This window comes from Pristiophorus japonicus, chromosome 18, assembly GCF_044704955.1.
Source record: "Pristiophorus japonicus isolate sPriJap1 chromosome 18, sPriJap1.hap1, whole genome shotgun sequence".
Classification (NCBI taxonomy): Eukaryota; Metazoa; Chordata; class Chondrichthyes; family Pristiophoridae; genus Pristiophorus; species Pristiophorus japonicus.
In genome coordinates this window covers 15,134,382-15,156,237 of record NC_091994.1, presented here as the reverse complement: position 1 = coordinate 15,156,237, position 21,856 = coordinate 15,134,382, and the positions used below count along the sequence as shown (strand labels likewise).

Sequence of the window (21,856 nt, the reverse complement as noted above, 5' to 3'; positions counted from 1 at the left end):
CCTCCTGCCTTTTGCATTCTTTTTGGGGTCCTGTTCATCTGAGCTCTCACCCACTCTAACGAGCTCAGAGCCCTCTCCTGGGTTCCGAATACTCCTCTCGCATTGAGGCACCGAGCTTTCAGACTTGCCTTTTTATTACACTTTGACCCTTTAGAATTTTGCTGTACAGTGGCCCTTTTTGATTTTTGCCTTGGGTTTCTCTGCCCTCCACTTTTCCTCATCTGCTTTCTGTCTTTTGCTTCTGTCTCCATTTTGTTTCCCCCTGTCTCCCTGCATTGTTTCCCATCCCCCTGCCATATTAGTTTAACTCCTCCCCAACAGCACTAGCAAACACTCCCCCTAGGACATTGGTTCTGGTCCTGCCTAGGTGCAGACCGTCCGGTTTGTACTGGTCCCACCTCCCCCAGAACCGGTTCCAATGCCCCAGAAATTTGAATCCCTCCCTGCTGCACCACTGCTCAAGCCACGGATTCATCTGAGCTATCCTGCGATTCCTACTCCGACTAGCACGTGGCACTGATAGCAATTCCGATATTACTCCTTAAATTTGTCTCATCGGAACTCATCCCTTTTTTTTAAACCTATATCGTTGGTACCAATGTGCACCACGACAACTGGCTGTTCACCCTCCCTTTTCAGAATGTTCTGCACCCGCTCCGAGACATCCTTGATCCTTGCACCAGGGAGGCAACATACCATCCTGGAGTCTCGGTTGCGGCCGCAGAAACGCCTATCTATTCCCCTTACAATTGCATTCCCTATCACTATTTCTCTCCCACTCTTTTTCCTGCCCTCCCGTGCAGCAGAGACAGCCACGGTGCCATGAACTTGGCTGCTGCTGCCCTCCCCTGATGAGTCATCCCACTCAACAGTACTCAAAGCGGTGTATCTGTTTTGCAGGGGGATGACCGAAAGGGACCCCTGCACTGCTTTTCCTGCTGGTCTTCGATTCCCTATCTGGCTGTGGACCTTTCACCTGCGGTAAGACCAACTCGCTGCACGTGCTACTCACGTCATTCTCAGCATCGTGGATGCTCCAGAGTGAATCCACCCTCAGCTCCAACTCCGCAACGCGGTCAGTCAGGAGCTGGAGGCGGATACACTTCCCGCAGATGTAGTCGTCAGGGACACTGGAAGTGTCCCCGAGTTCCTACATGGTACAGGAGGAGCATATCACGTGACCGAGCTCTCCTGCCATGACTTAACCCTTAGATACACTTAATTTGGCAACAACACTGTTAACAACTTACTTACTATATAGAAAAGAAAAAGCTACTCACCAATCACCAGCCAAATACAAAATGGTCACTCATAAATCCAACAAAGAATGCAGCAGAAGGTTCTTTATCCAGAGAGTGGTTAGAATGTGGAACATGCTACCACATGGGAGTCATTGAGGCAAATAACAGATACATTTAAGGGGAAGCTACATAAACACACGAGGGAGAAAGGAATAGAAGGGTCTGCTGATAGAGTGAGATGAAGTTGGGTGGGAAAAGGATCGTGTGGAGCATAAACACCAGCATGGACCTGTTGGGCTGAATCAGCGCTATAAATTCTATGAACGTGTTTATTTGTACTGTCAAAATGGTCGCCATGCTCCACCCTTCATCTATGATTGGTCCCCTTGGAGGATAAGCCACACCCTGAAGTTTCACTGGAATATGTAACTGGAACCACCCATCCCAAGGTCTCACTGACTTTGCAACTTGTAACTCAATCTACTTTGACTTTCTGAAGCGACAGAGGACAGAGCTCCCCAGAAGACAGCAAGGGCCAGCCAAAGTACCTTACCCCAGTCCAAGTACATCCCTCCTCCAACCAAAGTGCCTTAGCCCAGCGCAAATGCATCCTTACCCCCGCCGCCCCTCCCCACTCCCAACTCACCATAGATAGGGCAGGCATTGTGGACGGATTGTTAACAGGTTTATTGGGTATGAAGTGAATAAGGACAGTGCGGTGACTTCTGAATATCATCCACTCCAACGATGTCCCTTGTAGGGGGTTGTAAGAACGTGATCTGTCCAGCCAGGGTTCCCGCTCTTCTCCCCAATTCCCCCCCCCCCCCCCCCAACAGTGTGTCTCTTCTCCCCAATCCCCCCATCAAAGAGGAAGGCGGCGAGGAGGAAGGAGGGGGCGGCGGCGAGGAGGAAGGAGGGGGCGGCGGCGAGGAGGAAGGAGGGGGCGGCGGCGAGGAGGAAGGAGGGGGCGGCGGCGAGGAGGAAGGAGGGGGCGGCGGCGAGGAGGAAGGAGGGGGCGGCGGCGAGGAGGAAGGAGGGGGCGGCGGCGAGGAGGAAGGAGGGGGCGGCGGCGAGGAGGAAGGAGGGGGCGGCGGCGAGGAGGAAGGAGGGGGCGGCGGCGAGGAGGAAGGAGGGGGCGGCGGCGAGGAGGAAGGAGGGGGCGGCGAAGAGGAGGAAGGAGGGGGCGGCGAAGAGGAGGAAGGCGGGGGCGGCGAAGAGGAGGAAGGGGAAGAAGGGGGCGGCGAAGAGGAAGAGGAAGGGGAGGAGGAGGAGGAGGAGATTAGTGTGTCAGGGAAGGGGGGGGGGGGAAAAGAGGAAAGAGGGGTCGGGCTCCGAGCGGACGAAGGGAATCGGAGCCTCAGGCTGTGCTCCTTGGCACCACGTGGATGGAATGATTCGGATGGAAATTCTATGCAATTAGGATTGCTATCCATTAACCCTTGCTGAAAAATGTGTTTGCAGAAGAGAATGTTTAAAAAAAAATCAACTTCTTTCCAAGCAAAACCCACATTTCGTGTGGCTGCTGAGCAGCTAACTTAAGCCTAACCAGCTCTTTGACACTCAACCACTGTGTAAGTATTGAACCAGTACTTACAATGACAGCACACGGCCTCTTTTGTCTGCTACAATTCCAATGCGAACAGAGCAAGCCTCCTTTCCCTTCACTTCGAGTAATCAAGTTGGAAGTTCCCAGAGGGTGAAAACACACAATTGGTTACCACTGTATTTCGCAGTCCCCACACCCCTGTGATGTTGCCGATCATTAAATTCTGTTACTCACCCGAAGTGGCACAGGGTTGACTTTGCTTAAGTGTAAGCGAGGCCCAGTCTATTGTGCAGCACACCAGTGATAGTAACAACATAGATTTATGGCTTTATTACGCCTTCTCTGCAGAACGAATGCAGTCTTCACACCAATGGATTCGAAAATAAATTTCAGAAATAATAAATCAGAGCCATAATGCACAGCCACATTACAGCTCTATAAAACAACTGTGTCAAAGGAATGTAAAACTGCTCGAGCCCCCAGCTTTGAAGGGCAAAGGGAACAATTGCTCTTAATGGGTTACCTTCAACTTTCGATCCACATCTTAGAAATAATTCAGCACTGAGGGTACAATACAGCACAGAGTGACAGAAAGCATTCGCTTTACCAGTCCCAAAGTGACAATCAGAAGTGGACAATATTTTGCTAGCCTGCTCTTTGCTCAGTGTTATCATATGCTGAGGGAAGAGCACAAGAACACAGTAGAGTAGGCCATTTGGCCCCTCGCACCTGCTCCTCCATTTCAACAAGACCATGGCTGATCTTTTACCTCAACTCCATCATTATCCCCACATCCCTGAATTCCTAAAAATCTACTGATCTCTGTCTTGAATATACTCAACGACTGAGCATCCACAGCCTTCTGGGGTAGAGAATTCCAAAGCTTCATGGCCCTTTGAGTGAAGAAACTGCTCATCTCAATCCTCAATGGTCAATCACTGATTCTGAGCCTGTGACCCAGTGTTCTAGATTCACCAACCAGAGGAAACATTTTCCCAGCATTAACTCTGTCAAGCCCCCTAAGAATTTTATATGTTGCAATGAGATCAGCTCTCATTCTTCTAAACTCTAGGAAATATAGGCCTAGTTTACACAATGTCTCCTCATAGGATAAACCCCTCATCCCAGGAACCAGTCTAGTGAACCTTTGTTGCAGTCCCTCCAAGACAAGTGTCTCTTTCTTGGGTAAGGGGACCAGAACGTTGGGGGAATATTTTGCCAGGTTCAGTTCCTGTGTCTGTGCTGACTTGACTAATCTCAATGATGGTCGGTGCATTACAACTGGATTCATGTGCCGGATTCTGTGTTTGGGGGGTGTGGGGGAATGCGAGGGCTCCTGATTAACAGCCCCTTTAAGCTGTGCGGTCGTGTAGCTGTCTTGAGGTCCCGCCCCAGATTGTGATCCGACTTCTCAACGCAAAAAGACCTCGCTTGAACGGAAACTTGAATGGACTGTGCAGCCCTATTAAAGGGGCCACGTGGCCCAAAAGAAATTCAGGGGAACACTGCTCCTGATTATCCAGGGACACCTGCTGGGAACGTATCCGTAGACATTGGGAAAGGGCAAGATTAGGTTTAGCTGCGATGTCTCCTTCCCCCCCCCACCCCCAACACCATAAAAGGGGTTACGGTAGCATAGCGGTTATGTTACTGGCGTGGAAATCTAGGGGCCTGGACTAATGATCCAGAGGCACGTGTTCAAATCCCACCACGGCAGCTGGGGAATTTAAATTCAGTTAATTAAATAAACCTGGAATAAAAATCTAGCACAGGAACGGGGACCATGAAACGACTGGATTGTCGTAAAAACCCATCTGGTTCACTAATGTCCTTTCAGGAAGGAAATCTGCTGTCTTTACCCAGTCTGGCCTATATATGACTCCAGACCCACAGCAATATGGTTGATTCTTAACTTCCCTTTGAAATGGCCACTCAGTTAATGACAATTAGGGATGGGTAATAATTACTGGCCTAGCCAGCAACGCCTACATCCCTTGAATGGAAAAAAATTATGGGTTGAGCAGACTGGTGGCAAATGCAATTTAATGTAGAAGACTATGAAGTCATATGTTTTGGGAGGAAAAGCGAGAAATAAGGAGTAATAGCTCAAATCAAGATGTTAAATAGTTAACGGCCCTCTGAAATGGCCTCGCAAGCCACTCAGTTGTCGAAGGCAGTTCACCTTCAAGGGCAATTAGGAATGGGCAATAAATGCTGGTCTCATCAGCGACGCCCACATCGCATGAATGAATAAAAAGAATAGCCTGTTCATCAAAATTCATGCACTCACCCCACACCACACCACAAACACAGCCCACTTGGGGAGGAGTAACTGTTGCCCTTGAAAAGTACTGCAGCAAAGGGTCAATGCCTTCGGTACAGAGAGATATAAGAATGGCAAGGCGAAAACAAAACCTCGAGTATGAATGGTACGCTGGTCAAAATGTGAAATTACTGAGTGATTTCCCCTGCTGCCAACCCCGCCCTTGCACCCAACCGACTTCGGAATTAAACCACTGAAGGTTTGGCTCACTTCAATTAACCTCCTGAAATTCATGCCGTCAGATGTCAGGTTAGATGCTCATCATGCAGCTGGATGCCAAAATTACAACCTCTTTAATTTGTTTTCTAAAAACCCAGTAGATCAAAACGCTATTCAATCTCATCTCTCTACGTGAGATTTCAGAGACTTTCAACTGAGGAGTGTTATCAACATGGAACACTCAGTCCCAACAGCAGCCCAGTAAGCAAGTAACCAGTAACCAGACACGCAACATTGATTGAGGGCTATCAAGTTAACAAAATTCTCTGCTAATGGGGCTACAACTTGTATTTATATTAGCGCCTTTAATAACATAGGAAATAGGAGCAGAAGTAAATCATACCACCCCTCAAGTCTGCTCCGCTATTCAATAAGATCATGGCTGATCATCGACCTCAACTTCACTTTCCCGCCCATTCTTCCTCAATTCCCCATGACTCCAAAAATCTATCGATCTCAGCCTTGAATATCCTCGGAGTCTCAGCATCCACAGCCCTCTGGGGCAGAGAATTCCAAAGATTTACAACCCTGAGTGAAGAAATGCCTCTTCATCTCGGTCTTAAATGGCCGACCCCTTATCCTGAGACTGTGTGCCCTAGTTCAAGACACTCCAGCCTGGGGGAACAGCCTCTCAGCATCTACCTTCAGAATCTTGTCTGTTTCAATGAGATTACACCTCATTCTTCTAAACTCCCCCACCCTTGTTTTTTCCTCCCCCATCCCCAAGGGACTCGCTTATCTTTCAGTTTTGTGGAACGCTTCAATGCGAATTTGCCTTTATCGATAGATTGTCCGGCTGCATATTTCCAGCAGTGTCTGTTTTTTGTTTGAAAATCAATCAGATTTACGCTTAAATTAAAGCATTCACAGCCCAACACACAAGGCGGAATATAATTAAAGACTTCTATTTAACCAAGGGAACATAAATTGGTCACATTTCAGCCTCCTGATTTATGATATTGATATGAGAGCATTCCCAAATTGTTAGCTTGGTTCCAGGGATCTATTCTGCGATGCAATGACTGACTAGCAGAGATCAAAAAGTTCCTCAATTAAGTCATAATACAAAGCCCGTTTGGTCCAAAATGTTGTGGTAAATACTGCACTAAAGTCAATGCCTCAACGTGAGATAGGCTTGCTCGAGATCCTCAATTAATCACCTCAAATTGCTCCCACAAGTGACAGACTTCCCCCGACCAATACTTCACCTCCATGCTGACAGCTCGAAATGTTCTCTGCAGATGTAACCCAGGCTTGAAAGGATAAATCTCCAGTTGCACTGCTGGGTGTTTTCGCACAGTGAAAGCAGACATTTACATCAAAACTTCACCTGCCCACCAATACACTTCTCGGATATCCGGAGGACACTGGCTCAGTTAAATGTTGCAGGGGTCACGGGGGCGGGGGGGGGGGGGGGGGACATACCCTCTAGGGAGGGAGTGGGAGTAGGAGAGAAGACGACATTTGCGGAGTTGGGCCGAATGGAATAACCATAAATGTGAACAGTGTAACTACGCCACCAGCTCGTCATACTTGCCAACCTGTCCCGTTACTCCTGAAGCGTCAGTGTCAGCTATGGCTCAGTGGGTAGCTCATCCACCTCGGAGTCAGAAGGTTGGGGGGTTAAAGTCCCACTCCAGGGACTTGAGCACATAAACCTAGGCCGACATTCCAATGCAGCACTGAGCGGGCGCTGCACTGTCAGGGGTGCTGTCTTTCGGATGAGACATTAAACCGAGGCCCCGTCTGCTCTTTCAGGTGGGCGTAAAAGATCCCACGGCGCTATTTCGAAGAAGAGGAGCAGTGGAGTTAATCCTGGTGTCCTGGCCAATATTTATCCCTCAATCAACGTAACGGAAAAAACAGATCTGTTTGGGGGAGCTTGCTATGCCCAAATTGGTTGCCGCATATTAACAGTATCTACACTTCAAAAAATACTTAATTGGCTGTAAAACGTCTGGTGGTCGTGAAAGGCACTATATAAATGCAAGTCTTTCTTTCTCTCATCCTCTGATACCAATGGGTCACCTATCTTCACAACACTTTCAGCACATCCAATAGATCGGCTGCAGGATGCAATGGAAGAACTTGCACCTTCCATGTCTTCAAAATGTCCCTAGGCACTTCACAACTAATAGATTATTTTTTGAATTGCAGACAAACGCAGCAGCCAATTTGTCCACAGCAAGGCACAATAACCAGCAACGCTATTGGTTCAAAGAAATTGATGCGGGTGAACCAATAGGTTGCACAGTACGGGTCGTGTGCGTGGAATTCAGCTTCCATCACGGTCGGCAATGCAGACGGTCCTGTAGCCTCCAGGACTACAGCCTAAAAAGTTAGCCAGCTCAAACTGTCCTCTGCAGACACGACCCAGGTTTGGAAGGAAGCAACCTTCGGGGTCTGCTCCACAGCTCACGTGGACATAACAGAAACAAGTATTTATTTAGCATCTTAACGTAGTAAAACATCCCAAGGCACTGCACAGGAGCATTAGAAGAGCACAGAGCCACATCAGGAGAAATTACTGCACATGACCAAATGCTTGGTCAAAGTGGTGGTAGGTTGTAAGGAGCGTCTTAAAGGAGGAGAGGGGTGTACAGAGGCGGAGGTTTAGCAGCGAATACCAGAGCTTACAGCCTTGGGCAACTGAAGATACGGCGACCAATGGTTGTGTGATCATCAGGGATGCTCAGGAGGGCAGAATTTGACGAGCACAGACATCTCCGGGGGGGGCGGGGGGTGAGGTTGAGGGGCTGAAGCAGATTACAGAGATAGGGAGGGGCGAGGCCATGGAAGGATTTGTAAAACAAGGATGAGAATTTTGAAAATCGAGGCGTTGCTTAACCGAGAGCCAATGTAGGTCAGCGAGCGCAGGGGTGATGGGCAACGTCTCTGCAAGATCCTGCAAATCCCCTGGGAGGATTGATGCACCGTCAGTGTTTTCGATCAGGCCAACATCCCTAGCATCGAAGCACTGACCACACTCGACTAGCTCTGCAGGGCAGGCCACATTGTTCGCACGCCTGACAAGAGACTCCCAAAGCAAGCGCTCTACTCGGAACTCCGACGCGGCAGGCGATCCCCAGGTGGGCAGAGGAAACGTTTCAAGGACACTCTCAAAGCCTCCTTGATAAAGTGCAACATCCCCATCGACAGCTGGGAGTCCCTGGCCAAAGATCGCCCTAAGTGGAGGAAGAGCATCCAGGAGGGCGCTGAGCACCTAGAGTCTCGTCGCTGACAACACGCAGAAAACAAGCGCAGGCAGCGGAAGGAACGCACAGCAAACCAGACTCCCCACCCACCCGTTCCTTCAACCACTGTCTGCCCCACCTGTGACAGAGACTGGAATTCCTGCATTAGACTGCAGAGTCACCTGAGAACTCACTTTTAGAGTAGAAGTCTTGCGCGATTTCGAGGGACTGCCTATGATGGGTGAGCGGGACTTGGTGCGAGTTAGGACATTTCGTCAAGACCCCAGTGACATCTGTGCACCCTCATACAACGAGCGACTTTATCGCTGCACAGACAATTCAGGCAAAACCATTTAATAAACTGGGAGTTTTATATTGCAAGAAGGGGGATGGGACTGCAGTCAGCACATTCTACTAGCAACTAAGAAATCTTTAGCACTCCACTTTTAAGATCCAACACAGTGGGAAATGAGCCCCCAAAAGGTATTAAATCACATTAACGGTTCATTATATAATGTCACATTTGATTTCCTGGAACATGAGTGGAAGGAGAGAGTAAATCATCCAACAATAGGCACGCAACTGAAGTCAGAGACATTTACTTTTTTAATATTTAATAAAGGTTGAAAGCTCTAAAGCACTTTATAAAAAGTAATAATAAATGAGACAGTACCCATTATTAATTTATCATTCAAATTAATCTGTTGGCATTTTCAATTAAAAAAGAACATTTAATTATTCATCGGTGCATAATTGGAAACGACAGAGAAAAGTTCGATTTACAACCAGGCTCAATCATGAAATTTGTCACATTTATGGTCGGTCTAATTTCAGGGAGAATAAATAGGTTTTGTAAACACCTCAATGACATGCAAGAAGAAATGTTTTTAAAAAAAAAAACAGAAAGCCATTTACCTGTTTGTGCATTTCGATGTTCAAACCATAAGACATTTCATAATACTGGAGAAATCAAACAAAAAGAATAAAATGTTAATATCTTGCACTATTCCATAATAGCAGAGCTGAATTTATTGAATGCACACCCCCACACGGTACGGCGATGAAGATGCACATTTGTGATCTGCACTTGCTCATCATCATCACAGGCAGTCCCTCGAATCGAGGATGACTTGCTTCCACGTCAAAAAGTTCACAGGTGTTTCAATGAAGGACCTAAAATTCCAGGGCCCGATTTAAATCCTGAAGGGTGGAAGATGCCTGTGCGAGGATTTAAAAAAAAAAAAAATGTGTGGTGGCCATTGCACACCAGCCATCACACGGGCTTGACAGAGCGAGGTCTTGGTCCAATGACAAGGGTTATCCAAGGCGACTGGAGACCAGCTCTGCTGCACGGACCTAGTGTGCACACATCGCAGCATTGCTCATACACCAATGCTGACACACTTAGCTACATGTGCTCGAAGTGTCATTTCTCTAAAGCCAGCTTCCTGAGTGGCAAGTGTGCCATAAAACACAACGCATAAATGTGAACCTGGTGTCAGACAGACAGACGTTTTCAACTGTCCTGAAGGCAGTAACGCGTGGTCAGATACAGAGTCACAGGCACTGAACACCCTTCGGCACTTTGTCAACGGTGCACATTCATGTTGGAACCTGGACACTTTATTGCCATGGGAAGGCCTCAGCTTGATCCGATTCGGTTCCCCGCCAGCATGTCTACAAGCACACAACATCTGGTGTTGGGGTGGAGGTCACTGGAGACTGATCAGGTACAGAAACTGAAGCAAATTCCCCCTTCATAGCCCAGGGCAGCAAGCCAAGCTCTGTCCTGGCCGAGACCAGGTAACGCAACTTGGGCCAGAGACCCTTGCGATCTGGTGTTATTCGTGGATAAAACAAGCCGAACTTGGAGCAGGACAAGAACTTAAAACCACAGAGTTTGGTAGCCCGTGTGTTCCCCAGTGCACATTCCACAGAACGGTGGAAGGAGGGCGATACAAGATCAGGCAAGAATGCAAAAAGGTCACACAGTCCACTACATTTTTCACGTACAGACATATGGGGAAGGGAGAGCAAGGTACAAGCATTCTCCACACAACATTCAATCCAAGGGACTGCACTCTGTAACCTGGAAAATAAATCTCATCGCTCATCACAGAAACATTGTCCACTTCTCCAACAGAAAAAGTAGCAGTGGGTCTCTCGTGGTAGTGTGCACAGAGTACAGGAGTACATTAGTTTGAAATATGGATGTATAAAGTAAAAGGGAAGTTTCAGTGACCCTCAGTGATCACCTCAGTGCCCAGAAACTGGTGCTTGGCTAAAGGGACAGGCGTCCAGACAATTGGTCAAAAGGATTCCATATCATTCCAACACCACATACTTTAATAGAGATAGGAAAGGCAATGCAAGATTACACGGTGCTTTACAAATTGAGACAGATTTATAGCTCCTTAATCATTAAAAGGTACCCTCAAGCTACATTTGCAGTCCGAAATACCGATACAACACGTGCGAGGTGCACTGTCTGGGTAGAGTCCAACCTTGAGTCGTGACTAGCCCTTACCATGACATAATGACGCTGCATTTCTGTCTTTTCACTGGCCAGTTTATCACACTCCAACTTGAGGCTGTGGGGATTTAAAAACAAAAAAAAAAAGTTTTAAAATGACAAATTCTTTAAAAAAAAAAAAAAAAAATTTTTCTCCCTTCAGGTTTTAATTCAAATTCGAAGTCTAATCAGGCTCCGCCCTTGGGGAAACAGTTAAAAATGCTTCACAGCGGCAGCAATTACCAAGTGCATTACACCCAGTTTAAGAAAAAACACCTACTGCTCTGCCCTCCTACCAACACCTGTTGAAATGCAGTGCACTATAGCGCCAGCACCTGCGGCCATGCTTCATACTGGAGTCCCGAGTGTTTGTGGGCTATTCAACTACAGCAGGTCCCACAACAGAGCCCAACAAAGTCTTGACCCCACATCCCCAACACAAGCAAATTCCACAATGGTATCGACACAAGAAAAATGGAAGTCAGTTTGGTTTCTTCTCCTCACCCCCCCCCCCCTCCCCTTGCTCCCTCCTCACCCCCCCCCCCCCGGGGTACTCAAGCCAATTATAAAGCTTCCATTGCCACCGCAGCAGAGGTCAGCTCACTCAGTATAGACGGAGATTGAACGAATGTAGCTTGGCATAGCATTAAGCAGTGCATTAATTCACTGGGACATTAAGCCAGGTTTCTGCTGAGCTGCCATAAAGTTATGGTGGCCATTCGGGTGAAACCCTGCTGATAAAACAGCAACAGGGCCATTTCAGTTTGGTAAATCTATGCGACTGTACGATGTTTCACTGGAGCAAACCCCCAACTCGCCTCTCCCCCCTGCAAAGAAATGTAAGAATTGCAAATTTTGAGACTTTCAAACCATGCTCAACATATACTGAATCCCATTATTACTGCAGATACTATAGAGTTGAAGTAGGAAGTTTCGCCACGATCACACTGGTTTAACATGTGCAAGTGGAGGGTTACCACCAGGATTATTTAACGCACTTAGATCACACCAGCTAACTCTCACTCAACACTGTGCTCCGTGGGGGCGAACTTTTGCCTGTGCCAGTGGTGCAGACTCCTGAAGCAGGGCCCTCAGAGAGCCTCCTGAAACCAGACTGCAAATGTCACCGAGGCTGGCAGCTGGCAAGTCCTGCTTCACCCCGCAGCTTCTGGCCAGGGCAAGTCGCAGCAGGTTTGGGGGCATAGTTTCAGAATAAGGGGTCACCCATTTAAAATGAGGAGCAGGAGGAATTTCTTCTCCGAGGGTCATGAATCTTTGGAATTCTCTGCCCCAGTGAGCTGTGGATGCTGTGCCATTGAATGTATTTAAGGAGCAGATAGAGAGAATTTTGAACGATAAGGGAGTCAAGAGTTATGGGGAATGGGCAGGAATGTGGAGTTGAGACCAAGATCTGATTGAATAGCGGAGCAGGCCCGAGGGGCCAAATGGCCTACTCCTGCTCCTATTTATGTTATTTGCTTCATGGTTACAGCCCGTGCCACCAACAAAGAAATTGGCACAGTATGAAAGGCAGCTTTAATTCAAAGTTTCAAAGGACTCTAGCGCTACTGGCTCTATCCGCTCTTCCCCACTTGGTGTCACACAGCTTGGGGTCAGCACTGGGAGCAGTGAGGACCACCAGTGAGGGCAAGTACTGGGGCCAATCAGCAAAAGACAGGATTTTCCTGACCCTCTTGGGTAAAAGGAGTCCTGTCCCGGGACCACCTGGATTCTTCCCCCCCCCGCCCCACCAGGCCATTTATTAGGCCCATGAGAAAGCCAATCACTGTTGAACAGCACAGCATCTGACTGAGTGCGAGCAATGCCACGAGGGATCCACCAGTATTACAGGTACAGTGTCAAAAATCCGGAAGCCTCGGAATCGAGGCCGCACTGGATTCTGTGTATTTCCGGACTTCGGAAAGTCTTTCCGCATCCAGAGTCTGGAAAAGCCTGGGACAAGATTGGTAGGTAGGGGAAGGGAGGGGGTGGAAAGGTCGGCAGCGGCCTGAGACGGAGGTCCAGATTCCAGACGACCTCACCATGAATCGTCCTGATGACAGGATTCCAGAATATAGCAATACTTAAACTCCAATATCTTTTTATTCGCTCCCCCGCCATATTAGGAAACCTAGAAATTAAAGACAAGATCCTGAATTTATATAACGCCTTTCATGTCCTCGGGATGTCCCAAAGGACTGCAGCCATTGAATTACTTTTGAAATAGACCAAATGACCACATAAACCTGCTTTTTAAAAAAAAAAAGAATCGTGGATCTTCCACACTTGCATAAGAACATAAGAAATAGGATCAGATGTAGGCCATACAGCCCCTCGAGCCTGCCCCACCATTCAATAAGATCATGGCTGATCATAGACCTTAACTCCGCTTTCTCACCCGATCCCCACATCCCTCAATTCCCCTCGAGTCCAAATATCTATCCATCTCAGCCTTGAATATATTCAGAGTCTCCGTCTCCACAGTCCTCTGGGGCAGAGAATTTCAAAGATTTACAACCCTGTGAAGAAATTCCTCATCTCAGTCTTAAATGGCCGACCTCTTATCCCGAGACTGTTCTCCCCCCTCCCCCCTCCCCCCCTAGTTTGAGACACTCCAGCCAGGGGAAGCAACCTCTCAGCATCTACCCTGTCAATCCCCTTCAGAATCTTGTATGTTTCAAGGAACAGCTAGTAGGCTTGAAGCCTCGTGTGAAAGACAGCACCACTGAATAACGTAGTACTTGGAGAGAGCTGCATAACTGACAGTCTAAGTGCTTAAATCCTAGAGTGGGGCTTGAACCAACTGACTCGGGGGTGACTAACGGAGTCAAGCTGAAGCGTGATATTTCCAACCTGTCATTGAGCAAACCATGTAGTGCCATTAAGGCATTTTTAGTTACTCTTCGCTAAACAAGCCAAAACTGCAGTCAACAATGCCTGGTACAGCTTGATGCAGAAAGCAGCCGACCCAAAGCACGCTTGGATTTTCGCAGACCATACTGGCCTCACAGCAGACTCCATTACAAAGCAAAGGAATGACTCGGTACAGCAGAGGACCTCCAGTGGGGTTTGCTCACATCACGATGCCCTGCCAGGCCCCTCGATGAATGGGTGTGAAGAGCCTGGGGCAATATTTCCGGTGAGTCACTCTGTACTGGGATACTGTGGAGTAAACGCGTTATAGAATGGGAGCATTTCGGCTGCCAAGTGCAAATGGAAAGCCACACCGCGCTTGATCACAAAGCACTCAATGTACAGCGATTAAAAATGCACCAAGAATTAACATGCAGCACCCAAGAGTCGATAATGAAGCACTGTCAAAGTCTCTCGAGTTTCACACAATAAAATCAGCATTAGTTTATTTATTTTAAAACCTATTTTTGGGTACATTACAAACAGATTTAGTAATGTACCAAGTCACAAAATAAAGACAGACAGACTTGCATTTATATAACGCCTTTCACGACCTTAAGTGATTTTGGTTGAGATATAAATATTGATCACAACTCCCCTGCTCTTTGACGTAGTGTCATAGAATCTTTTACGTCCACTTGAGAGCGCAGACGGGGCCTCGGTTTAACTTCCTCATTCGAAAGACGGCACCTCCGACAGTGCAGCGCTCCCTCAATACTGCGCTGGAGTGAGTGTCAGCCTAGATTTATGTGCTGAAGTGCCTGGAGTGGGACTTGAACCCACAACCTTCTGACTCAGAGGCGAGGGTGCTACCCACTGAGCCGCGGCCGAGGCTGTAACTCTATGTAACAGACGCCATGCTCAGAAACAAAAGTAGGCTAAAGTGGATGCGAAAAAGCTCATCAGCAATCAGCACGAGCAATCCCTTGTGGCATAATTAATTTTTAAAATCTAATTATTAAAACACAGACATACACACATTTCTGACTGCAGCACTTTCGTTAATAAATTCTCAAAGAGGTCAGAAGTGGCAATGATCCTACTGACAGGTATACAAACAGGGCGGCAGTAATGACAGATTTCAGATAACAATCACAGCGGAACGCTCATACATACAAATCACTCAGCACGTGAGATATTGTTAACATCCTAGGCTCTGCATTCAGGATGCCTGCACAAACAAGGGCCACGTCGTCACTGCAGAGTTTCAAAACAAAGCAACACTGGTGTATAAATGCCAGATCATATCCACTGTGATTTTAGCCTTTAGCCTTGCAGCAATTAACTGCTAATCTGCCTCCAAATAGATTACACAATGCTACATGTTGCCAGGACGAGGGACTCAATCAAAACTACAGTGAATTTCTCTCAACTTGACAGATTGTTATCTTCAGGTGACCGTGAGGTGCTGAAGCAGCTCCAAATGTTCCACTCCCTCGCATGGATGCTGCCGCCTTGTTCTGGTCGCCACGGTAACCTGCCCGGGACACCATGATGCAATTGAGTGCCCCGAGGCAGTTCCAACCAGTAGCCGGAGAAGGGGCGTTAAATTAGTTCTCGGGATGGGGACCGATGCTGGCAAAGCTGCATTGACTGCCCAGCTCTACCCGCCCCAAGGTGGTGCGCTGGGCAATTTTTCTGAAGTGTCAGCTGTGGCTCAGTGGGTAGCACCCTCGCCTCGGAAGGTTGTTATTTAAAAAAAAAAAAATCTCGGCCGATCCTGAGGGAGCGCCACCTTTCGGATGAAGCCCTGTCTGCGTTCTCAGGTGGACACGCAAGAGTCCATGGCACTATTTTGAAGCAGAGCAGGGGAGTTATCCCTGGTGTCCCTCAATCAACATAACAAAAACAGATTATCTGGTCATTATCACATTGCTGTTTGTGGGAGCTTGCTGTGCACAAATTGGCTGCCGCATTTCCTACATTACAACAGTGACTGCACTCCAAAAGTACTTCATTGGCTGCAAAGTGTTTTGAGACGTCCGGTGATCGTGAAAGGTGCTATATAAATGCAAGTCTTTCTTTCATTAAGCTGCGCGGCTACTCAGCGGTCTGGAGGTCCGCTCAATGGTTTTCCAATGGAAAGATAAACGCACATGCGAGGAAATTGGAATGGGCCGCGCAACCAGTTAAAAGGGGCACGCACCCAAAAAGAAAATTGAGGGAACACTGGTGCTGGGCCTTCTTGAACCGCTGCAGCCCTCGCTGCAATGCTGTGCGCACCCTGGCGTTAAGATAGAGAATTCCAGGACACTCACCCAGCGACTATGAAGCTAAAGATGAGACGCTCCAAGCATCAGCACGGTCAAGTCAGGACGCTATTGTGAATGCAAGCAGACAGACTCAAATGAACCTGCTCAGCATAATTTGCGTGCCAAGTGAACAGGCATTGGTTGAGGGAAGGGAGGAATGTTGGTCAGGATACTTCTCGGATCTCATCTGAATGGAATCTTAATATCCGCCCAAAGGCAGATGTCTCATCCAAAGGACAATCAGCACATTTACGGCTACTCCCTCCTTCCCCTCGTTCTTTGTCTCCTGAATATGGCTACCATCTAGTTGGGGAAACAACTTATCATCATCATCAACATGCACACATGGACACGACTGCTGCCAACGGACCCGAAGTCGCTGCGCATGTGCAGTGTGTGTTTTTTTTTTGGTTGTTCGCTTTGGGACTCTCCGGACCTGGGGAAAAATGTTGGGAAGACTGACTCGGCCTTCGGGTCTGTGCGGAAAAAAAAAACAGAAACATCATCGAAATTCCCATATTAATGTGCAGAACGCTTCCGGTCATTGGCATCAGCTTCTGGTGCGTTGGCAGCAGTCACTCCATGTGTACACACACACACATACACAAACACATACAACACACACACACATACACAATCTTCAACCCATGCTTCTCAATCACATCTAAATCCAGTCCTGTAACACCATTCTTTCACTACAATGATATGCCAATCAATGGGTGTGTCCAATTTGGCCTCTAAATGGGTGTTCATTCAAGATTTCCAACTACGTACAACTCAGAACTGTAGGACAGCAGTAGTTAAGTGACTGTTATACTTGACATTAAGTGGCAGTGTCTGCTCCTCCTCCTCAGCCTTTTAGCAAATTTAGTTGTGTCCATGACAAACTACCGACATTTTAATGGCACCGTTTGCCGCAATGGATGAATATCAAATTTATCACCTGCACAAATTCTCACCCAACAAGCTACAATCTTTAAGATACCATAACCAGGTGTATTTGTTGATCATCAAATACTTTAGCAAATGGACTGCATCAACACTTCTGGTTTTCTTCCAGTTATTAATTGGAAAAAAAAATGCAGACATGCATAAACATCTGCTGCTGAAGCCCTCATCCAAGCCTTTGTTACCTCTAGACTTGACTATTCCAATGCACTCCTGGCCAGCCTCCCACATTCTACCCTACGTAAACTGGAGCTCATCCAAACCTCTGCTGCCTGTATCCTAACTCACACCAAGTCCCGTTCACCCACCATCCCTGTGCTCGCTGACCTACATTGGCTCATGATCCAGCAACAGCTCGATTTTAAAATTCCCAGCCTTGTTTGCACATCACATGGCCCCGCCCCTCTCTATCTGTGTCCTTCATAGGCGGTCCCTCGTATCGAGGGTGATCCGCTTCCACACCAAAAAAGGATGAGTTCACAGGTGTTACAATGAAGGACCTGATATTCCAGGTCCTGAACTACATGTTGAAGGGTGGAAGATGCCTGTGTATGGATTTTTTTTTTTTTTTTTTAAAAACGTGTGGTCGTTGCACACCAGCCACCACACGGGCGTGACAGAGCTAGGTCTTGATCCATTGGCAAGGATGAACCAAGACAACTGGAGACCAGCTCTGCTGCACGGACCTAGTGCATACACATATCGCAGTGTGGGCTGGCCCGTGCTGTCCCAGGGCCCCGTCGGTGTAACCTCCTCCAGCCCTACGAGATCTCTGCGCTCCTCCAAACCCCCGATTTTAAACGCTCCACCACTGGCAGCCGTGCCTTCAGCTGCCTCGGTTAGCTGATGCATGAACAGTGGTGCAGTATGGGTAGAAAACATCAACGGTGGGGGCGACTTTCACCTTCACCGCTCGGGCTTAATCTGGTGGAGCAGACCGCCTGGCCCGTGGTGGAATCCACCAGATTATTAACCTGTCAGGTGAAGACAAAAATGGTCTGTTTAGCAAAGGGAGAAGAGGGACCTGTTCAAGCAGGCACTGCTGTAGCCATTGTGATCGAGGGGGGATTTGCATATACTTTTTTTTTTTAAATGAAAGAAATATTTACAATTTTCTCAAAAGGTCAGAAATATACAAAAGTCTAGTGAGGTGGAGGGCTTAAATCATTTTGTTTAAATAAAAGGGGTTCGGCTAATTGGATACAATAAAACATGAATTTTGTTAGAAAAAAAAGTCAGTGTATTGAACTCAGCATATACCTTCTCCGACTAAACTATTTAATGTCAGATCAAGTTTATGTGACCAGAAATGAACCACTCAGCTCATGGCTTTCAACCAGAATCCGTATTCTGACAAGAAAAAGGTGTTGAAACACGGAAACTACATGATGTGCTAAAAGTACATAACCGTGCAGTACATTTTAATAAACCAAGCAGTTCCATCTTTGAGCAGGGACTTTGTATGTATGTCAGCCTTGCCCCAATTTCCATTCAGCCATTACACAAATTGTGTGCTCTGCACAGCTGCATTGCTGAACTTTCTTCGGCACTGATGCCGGTTAAGTGGCTCATTCGCTGTGTGAGACGTGTTAAAATGCATGATTACAGATGCAAAGTGATTGGCCTTTTGTTACCGTGCTCACTAATGAAATCACATTGAATGAAATGGCTTTTTTTTAAAAAAAAGACACATGCCTATCATTTTTGTAAGTGAGCAATACAAAGATAATTATTAACCCTTTTCTTGAACATAGCAGGAAAAATGTAGACCAATGTTCTACCCAGTTAAAACCCGATTTTAACATGGTGTTGCTAGCTTAGTCAACCTACACCCAAAAGGGACTGCGCACCTAACCCTAATTTATTCCCGACATATCCAGGATGAAAAGGATCATTCTGAATTGAAGAACATACCACAAAGATTGAGAGCAACAGGCAGGCTAGATTCGCTACTGAAATCAGCAGGTGGGCGGCCTCACTGCAAGGCTCAACGACTTGTACGTGCCATCATCATCATAGGCGGTCCCTCGAACGAGGATGACTTGCTTCCACACCAAAAGGGATGAGTTCGCAGATGTTTCAATGAAGGTCCTGATATTCCAGTTCTGAACTCCAGGGGTGGAAGATGCCTGTGTGTGGATTGTTTTTAATGTGTGGTGACCGTTGCACATCAGCCACCAAACGGGCTTGACAGAGCGAGGCCTTGATCCAGTGGCAAGAGTTAACAAAGATGACTGGAGATCTGTTCTGCTACACGGACCTAGTGCGCACACATGTGTGTGTGTGTGTGTGTGTGTATAATGAGGGCGAAGGCTCCTGTTTGCAGGACCAGTCCTCATCTCAGATGATTGGGATAGCAGAGTAGCTACAAAAAAATACTCTGATTTATAGAACGTCTTTCGCGACCACCGAAAGTCTCAAAGTGCTTTACAGCCAATTAAGAACTTTTGGCGTGCAGTCACTGTTGCAGCCAATTTGCGCACAGCAAGCTCCCACCAACAGCAATGTAATACTGGCCAGATAATCTGTTTTTTTGGTTATGTTGATTGAGAAATAAATATTGGCCAGGATACTGGGGTAACTCCCCTGCTCTTCAAAATAGTGCCATGGAATCTTTTACGTCCACGTGAGGGGGAAGACGGGGCATCGGTTTAACGTCTCATCCCAAAGACAGCACCTCCGCCAGTGCAGCGCTCCCTCAGCACTGCACTGGAGTGTCAGCCTAGATTTTGTGCGCTCAAATTCCTGGAGTGGGACTTGAACCCACAAAACTTCTGACTCCGAGGCAGGAATGCTCCCCACAGTTGAGACGGAGTCACTGTTGCAATGTAGGAATTTACAGTATTAAGCCACATTTTACAAGGAAACCCAAAACCACACAAATAGGATTTCTTGGAATCTTGATTTTTGTGTGCGTTTTTAAAAAGGAAGCTAGAATTTCTATTTTATGAAAGGCCAGCCGGAGGACTTCTTAGAAACATATATGCAGCCTCATGGAATTTGTCCAAGATCTTGTCAATTCATATGTTCCAGTCAGTCACCAATCACAGGCAGGCAAGGTAGAAGGACTACTCGAGGGTTATTTACAACATCGGAGGAGATAAAATTGCCTCCAGTACAGGCGGTACTCGTTCAGGCTTACTTTAAATCCAACTTGACAGAGGCTCCGAGCGCATCCTGCAGCTCCACTCCCAAAGTCCGACCGTAAACAATTATGCATGTCTTAGATATCCAGCACATGGTTAATGAAAAGATCGTTGCTAGCCAGAAGGCATCTGAAAGTCACCATGCATTATAAAGCTGCAAGAGCAGAACTCTACACCCATAAAGGCCACAATTATGAAAGCAATCTTCAAATCAATCTGGCATATCGAGTCACGTCTGTCAGTGTCTACCAGATAAATCCAATCTTAGCGACCAGAAAATACACCCAGAGAAGCATTAACTCAAGGTGGAGAAGAATTCTTAATAATTGGAATAATTCCATTTCCAGGTAATACAAAAGTAGTTGACTTGTTTACCAAGACATTGGGCCCAACCAAAATAAAGCCTCAATTGGCCAACACTCTAAATATTTCTCATTTGCTTCCACTTATTGTTTGAGTGGATTTCTTTTGTGAAGGGCAAACCCAGTCAATTTCTTTGCTGTATTTCTTTTATGATTTGTGTTCATTTGTCGATCTCCAGAAAATGTGCAGGAAATATTATGAATTTCCACGGTGGACTTCACTGCTACACAAGACACAGAGCGGCTGAACCCAAGTCAAAACCAGCTCGAGCTTTGGGTGCAAGTCTACCTCAAGTAAGGTCTCATCGACAGCTGATGAACAATTCGTCACAGATTAAAAATAAAATTATGGGTATTTAGACTTTCTTCAAAAATGTTCTTTTAGCCAAGGCTGGCGCTTCCTGATGTAGTGCGCCACCTGTGGCTCAGTGGGTAACACACTTGCCTGAGTCAGAAGGTTATTGGTTCAAGTCCCACTCCAGAGACCCGAGCACATAAATCTAGGCCGGCACTCTAGTGCAGTGCTGAGGGAGTGCTGCACTGTCGGAGGTGCCGTCTTTCGGATGAGACGTTAATCTGAGGACCCGTCTGCCCCCTCAGGACACAAAAGATTCCTTGGCACTATTTCAAAGAAGAGCAGGGGAGTTCTCCCAGGTGTTCCTGGCCAATATTTATCCCTCAAATCAATATAATAAAAACAGATTATCTGGTCATTATCACATTGCTGTTTGTGAGAGTTTGCTGTGTGTAAATTGACTGCCGCGTTTCCCACATTACAACTGTGACTATCCTCCAAAAGTACTTCATTGGCTGTAAAGGGCTTTGAGATGACCGGTGGTCATGAAAGGTGCTATATAAATGCAAATCTTTCTTTTTTAGCGATGGTTTTTATACCCAAATGGTTTTTGCTTAGCCGTTTTATAGGGCATCAAGACAACCACAGAGTGTGGGACTGGAGTCCCATGAAGCCAGACTAGGTGGAGGTGACAGGTTCCTTTCCCTGAAGGAAATGGTCAGGAAAAAAAATCAACTTGTTCACCAAACTGGTGCCAGTTCATGTTGGTCAATTTCACAACTTACCATGATGAGATTTAAACTCAACTGCTGGGCTGCGGGTGCAGGACCATAACCACTACACTACCATCCCCATTAACAAGGGCGTACACACAGTACTCTGTGTTCTCCATGTGAAAGCTCTAT

At 47.0% G+C, this 21,856-nt stretch overlaps 1 protein-coding gene across 2 annotated transcripts in view; it reads right to left on the bottom strand.

The window, feature by feature from the left end:
* The window catches only part of LOC139228564 (TLE family member 5-like), a 112,043-nt gene that overhangs the window by 51,838 nt on the left and 38,349 nt on the right, over positions 1 to 21,856 (bottom strand). For both annotated transcript variants that reach the window (XM_070859681.1, XM_070859682.1), the window contains exons 3-4: positions 11,051 to 11,114; positions 9,439 to 9,483 (exon numbers count right to left, since the gene is read on the bottom strand). In XM_070859681.1, the coding sequence (XP_070715782.1) occupies positions 9,439 to 9,483; positions 11,051 to 11,114 (109 nt within the window). The remainder of the gene's footprint in view (positions 1 to 9,438; positions 9,484 to 11,050; positions 11,115 to 21,856) is intronic.